Source organism: Nerophis ophidion, linkage group LG24, assembly GCF_033978795.1.
Source record: "Nerophis ophidion isolate RoL-2023_Sa linkage group LG24, RoL_Noph_v1.0, whole genome shotgun sequence".
NCBI classification, from domain to species: Eukaryota; Metazoa; Chordata; class Actinopteri; order Syngnathiformes; family Syngnathidae; genus Nerophis; species Nerophis ophidion.
In genome coordinates, this window is record NC_084634.1 from 4234585 (window position 1) to 4240584 (window position 6000).

General features: G+C 41.5%; 1 protein-coding gene across 1 annotated transcript in view; it reads left to right on the forward strand.

The window, feature by feature from the left end:
• znf106a (zinc finger protein 106a) overlaps positions 1 to 6000 on the forward strand; it is a 63656-nt gene that overhangs the window by 48535 nt on the left and 9121 nt on the right. The window contains exons 14-15 of the mRNA XM_061885955.1: positions 1492 to 1607; positions 4024 to 4158. Coding sequence (XP_061741939.1) covers positions 1492 to 1607; positions 4024 to 4158 — 251 coding nt within the window. The remainder of the gene's footprint in view (positions 1 to 1491; positions 1608 to 4023; positions 4159 to 6000) is intronic.

Below are 6000 nucleotides of genomic sequence, written 5' to 3' on the forward strand. Positions count from 1 at the left end.
GGGCAAGACACTTTACCCACCTGCTCCCAGTGCCACCCACACTGCTTTAAATCTAACTTAGATATTGGGTTTCACTATGTAAAGCGCTTTGAGTCACTTGAGAAAAGCGCTATATAAATATAACTCACTTCACTTCACTGCCATCTGTCCGCTTTGTAGTCCCAGTGAAGTTTTACAAGCATTCTTCTTGGAAGGTTTCAGCCTTTTGTCTTCTTGTCCGGAACACAATGTAATACAAAGTTTTTTTGTGGTAATTTAGGAACAATTATTCTAACAGTATTTCTGTCCGTCATTCCGTCGTACATTTTTTTTCCTTTTACGGAAAGTTTTTCGTAGAAAATAAACGATGAAAAAAACGAACGGTTTAAAAAAGGAGAAAAGACGGGAAAAAATGAAAATTAAATTTGGAAACATAGTTCATCTTTAATTTCGACTCTTTAAAATTCAACCAAAAAAAAGAAGAGAAAAAATAGCTAATTCTAATTTTTTGGAAAAAATTAAAAAAATAATTTATGGGACATCGTTAGTAATTTTTCCCGATTAAGATTAATTTTAGAATTTTGATGACATGTTTTAAATAGGTTAAAATCCAACCTGCACTTTGTTAGAATATATAACAAATTGGACCAAGCTATATTTCTAACAAAGACAAATCATTATTTCTTCTAGATTTTCCAGAACAAAAATTTTAAAAGAAATTCAAAAGACGTTGAAATGAAATTTAAATTTTATTCTACAGATTTTCTAGATTTGCCAGAATAATTTTTGGGAATTTTAATCATAAGTTTGAAGAAATATTTCACAAATATTCTTCCTCGGAAAAAACAGAAGCTAAAATGAAGAATTAAATTAAAATGTATTTATTATTCTTTACAATAAAAAAAAAAATAATTACTTGAACATTGATTTAAATTGTCTGCGATGAGGTGGCGACTTGTCCAGGGTGTACCCTGCCTTCCGCCCGATTGTAGCTGAGATAGGCGCCAGCGTCCCCCGCGACCCCAAAAAGGGAATAAGCGGTAGAAAATGGATGGATGGATGATTTAAATTGTCAGGAAAGAAGAGGAAGGAATTTAAAAGGTAAAAAGGTATATGTGTTTAAAACTCCTAAAACCATTTTTACGGTTGTATCTTTTCTCTAAAATTGTCTTTCTGAAAGTTATAAGAAGCAAAGTAAAAAAAAAAAACGAATTTATTTAAACAAGTGAAGACCAAGTCTTTCAAATATTTTCTTGGATTTTCAAATTCTATTTGAGTTTTGTCTCTCTTAGAATTAAAAATGTCCAGCAAAGCGAGACCAGCTTGCTAGTAAATAAATACAATTTAAAAAATAGAGGCAGCTCACTGGTAAGTGCTGCTATTTGAGCTATTTTTAGAACAGGCCAGTGGGCGACTCATCTGGTCCTTACGGGCGACTTGGTGCCGCGTTGGTGACCCCTGATAAAAATATATCTGGTATCATCATTTGATGTTTTCTGGCATCGTTCCCAGACACGTCCTGCGGCTCGTTCGAGGGCCACCAGGAGGCGGTGAATGCCATGCAGGTCCACAACGGCCTGCTCTACACCTGCTCCGGAGACCGCACCATCAAAGCCCTGGACTTGCAGGTGGGGGCACTGTTGGAATATTTCTATCTAAATTGTCCCCAAGACTTTGTGTTGATATGAGTTCCTGGCAAAAGCTGTCTTTGAAAACCTAACCAAGAAGAAAACTTGTAAAAGTCCACTTTGTAGATTGGGGAGCAACATGAAGCTGTTTGTTTCTTTAATGTGTTGTAATCATCAATCCATCCATTTCCTACTGCTTGTCCCTTTCCGGGTTGCGGGGGGTGCTGGAGCCTATCTCAGCTGCATTCGGGCGGAAGGCGAGTTGCACCCTGGACAAGTCGCCGCCTCCTCACAGGGCCAAAAATCGTGCATGAAATTTCCATTTAAAACTCCATCCATCCATCCATCCATCCATCATCTTCCGCTTATCCGAGGTCGGGTCGCGGGGGCAGCAGCCTAAGCAGGGAAGCCCAGACTTCCCTTTCCCCAGCCACTTCGTCTAGCTCTTCCCGGGGGATCCCGAGGCGTTCCCAGGCCAGCCGGGAGACATAGTCTTCCCAACGTGTCCTGGGTCTTCCCCGTGGCCTCCTACCAGCTGGACGTGCCCTAAACACCTCCCTAGGGAGGCGTTCGGGTGGCATCCTGACCAGATGCCCGAACCACCTCATCTGGCTCCTCTCCATGTGGAGGAGCAGCGGCTTTACTTTGAGTTCCTCCCGGATGGCAGAGCTTCTCACCCTATCTCTAAGGGAGAGACCTGGAAACTCATTTGGGCCGCTTGTACCCGTGATCTTATCCTTTCGGTCATGACCCAAAGCTCATGACCATAGGTGAGGATGGGAACGTAGATCGACCGGTAAATTGAGAGCTTTGCCTTCCGGCTCAGCTCCTTCTTCACCACAACGGATCGATACAACGTCCGCATTACTGAAGACGCCGCACCGATCCGCCTGTCGATCTCACGATCCACTCTTCCCTCACTCGTGAACAAGACTCCTAGGTACTTGAACTCCTCCACTTGGGGCAGGGTCTCCTCCCCAACCCGGAGATGGCACTCCAGCCTTTTCCGGGCGAGAACCATGGACTCGGACTTGGAGGTGCTGATTCTCATTCCGGTCGCTTCACACTCGGCTGCGAACCGATCCAGTCGGTCTCAAACTCAATTTACCGTATTTTCCGCACTATAAGGCGCACTGGATTATAAGGCGCACCTTCAATGAATGGCCTATTTTAAAACTTTGTTCATATATAAGGCGCACCGCATTATAAGGCGCATATAATAGATGCTACAATAGAGGCTGGGGTTATATTATGCATGCTTTACATCAGGGGTCACCAACGCGGTGCCCGCGGGCACCAGGTCGCCCGTAAGGACCAGATGAGTCGCCCGCTTGCCTGTCCTAAAAATAGCTCAAATAGCAGCACTTACCAGTGAGCTGTCTCTATTTTTATTTTTATTTTATTGATTTACTAGCAAGCTGGTCTCGCGTGTCTGAGACCGCTGATTTAATTCATTTATGAACTTTTTTTAACTGTTTTACGAACCTCTTTTTTTGAACCGACCTTTTCTGTGAACTATTTACGACCTTTTCTGTGAGCTGTTTACGACCCCCGTCCCTTAGAAACAGCTGTGGCCTCATCACAGGGCCAAAAATCATGCATGAAATGTCCATTTAAAGCATATATGTGTGATTGTGTTAAAATCATGCATGAAATGTGCACTCTACTAATAAAAGTATCAATCAATCAATCAAAATGTCCATTTGAAACATGGATGTGTGGTGAATTGTGTCAAAATCATGTTTGAAATGTCCATTTAAAACATGAATGTGTGGTTAATTGTGAACTACAAAGTGGAGAGAAGGCAGGATCTGCCCAAGTTTCAGACGACCTCTTTTTTGAACTGTTTTACAAACCTCTTTTTTTGAACTGACCTTTTCTGAGAACAGTTTACGACCCCCGTCCCTTAGAAACAGCTGTGGCCATGTGGTCAGGGAAAGTCCAAATAAAAGAGGGAGGCGTAGAATCTTTCGCCAGAGCGTGATGAAGACTGTATAAGAGTGCAGTGTCCCGGTGTCTCTCCTCAAATTGAGCCAAATTGAATTCTGTCTCTGTTTAATTCCTTGCTTGTTGTCTTGTTTAATAGATGTCATCAGTATTTGAACCTGACAGACTGTACAAGAGTACAGTGTCCCGGTGTCTTTCCTCAAACTGAGCCAAATTTAATTCTGTCTCTGTTTAATTTTTAGCTTCTTGTCTTGTTTAATATATGTCATCAGTGTTTGAATCTGACAGACTGTACAAGAGTACAGTGTCCTGGTGTCTCTCCTCAAATTGAGCCAAATTGAATTCTGTCTCTGTTTAATTCCTTGCTTGTTGTCTTGTTTAATAGATGGCATCAGTGTTTATACCTGACATGCACGCAGACCATTTTTCCCCGCTTTGGTCGTACGAATGACCTCTTATCTTCTCGCAGAGCCGCAAGTGTGTCGCTGTGTTTTCGGGCCACACGTCCAAAGTGAGCTGCCTGTTGGTGTCGGCTGCACCCTGCCTGCAGCGCCGCCTGTACTCGGGTTCCAGCGACCAGACCATCCGGTGCTACAATCTTAAGGTATTTTTTTGTTTAAAACTATCCAAAACTACAGTCTTCAGTTTGGCCCGTGAGACGTCACAAGAAAACTGTGTTTCCAAATTCATTTTAAATTAAAGCTGCAAGCAGCGTTGGGCGGGACCGACTTTTGCTGATGTTTCCTGCCTTTACCCATTCAACATATCTCTACCTGCACATTACCTACCTTCCCTGCATCCTGGGGTCACACTAGTGTTCCTTTTTTTCACTCATACACGCTGGTGCTTCTTGCCACCACCCAGACAACATATCTTTACCTGCACATTACCTACCTTCTCTGCATTGTGTGGTCACACTGGTGCTTCCTGCTTTTAAGCGGCCATCTTCAGACGGCAGCAGCATCAGCGCAGCTGTTCTCTGAAGGCATGTAAAATCAAAACCGGAGCAGTTATCAAAACTCTTTTCTTAAGTTTTAATTAGAAGTGTTCAATCTCTCCCCTGTGCGAGTTTGAAGCCGACACAACAAACGCGCTCAGAGGAGATAATGTTTGGAAAAAGGTGACAGGTTTTTGCAAAACTTTTGTTTTGAAGGGGTAATTGCCAACTTCCTGTTGATTTTCGCTGAAGGATGTCAATTAATGAAATGTAGGACTAAGTGAGACCTACATAGAGGTTTTGGTTTCATGTCTCTACGACATTCCTATCAGAAGTTACAAGCAGTTTTGTCAGAGTTTTCTTCCCAAGAGCAGTTTTGTCTGTTTTATTCCTAGGGGGCGCTAGAACGCAATTTTGAGTTTTGAGGTTTGGCTTTTTTATTAGATTGCAATTTTCACCAGTCCTGATTTGTGTGTCCAGTTTAGTGAGTTTTGAAGCATTTTGAGGGGGTCAAATTTTAGCTCAAAGAGGCAAAAATTAACTTTTGTTTTGAGGGGTTTTTTGCCAACTTCCTGTTGATTTTTGCTGAAGGATGTAAGTGTATAAAAAACCTACATAGAGGTTTTTGTTTCATGTCTCTATGACATTCCTAACGGAAGTTACAAGCAGTTTTGTCTGTGTTTTGTCCTAGGGGGCGCTAGAGTGCAATTTTGAGTTTTGTGTTTTTTATCAGATGGCAATTTTCACCAGTCCTGATGTGTGTGTTAAATTCGGTGAGTTTTGCAGCATGTTAAGGGGGTCAAATTACAGCTCAAAGAGGCGGCGGTATAATAATAATAAAACCTTAGAAATACAATACAGTCCTCTGTTCCAAAGGGACATCGGCCCCTAAATATCTGACATTCTGATTACTGGAAATGTGCCGCCATCCTGTGGACAATGTGACCAATTCATTGAAGTGAACACAGCAGAGCATTTACCTGTATGACCCAATCCAAAACATGCAACCAACGCAAAAAGTCAACACACATGCTCACTGAACTTTGTGGATATTACAAAAAAAAATATCCAAGTACCATAACATTTTTTTAAAATTACGCTCATTTAAAACCATTACAAAGCATGATGGGAAAAAATGTGAAACACTCTCCACACTTAACCATGTTTGACGCATTTTAGATGCTCGATATTTCTGATTGATTACAAAACTTTAAGGTCTTCCTGGAAGTGAACAAGGTAGAAGTTGGAACTTTTACATACTCTCATCCAATTATTAATGATGAGAATCAGAAATACTTTATTACTCTCTGGGATGTATCTATTATATTAATATAAAATGTACACACATCCTGTATATAAAGCCTAAATATGTTGTTATTTTACGTGCAGTCTGCTTTCCAAATTGTTTTTAGCACATTGCGGCCCCCAAGTCAAAAGGTTTAGACACCCTTGACCTAGTTTTTTGTACAGTACGAGGCTTGTCAGGAGTAATAAGTAATAAACCGATTC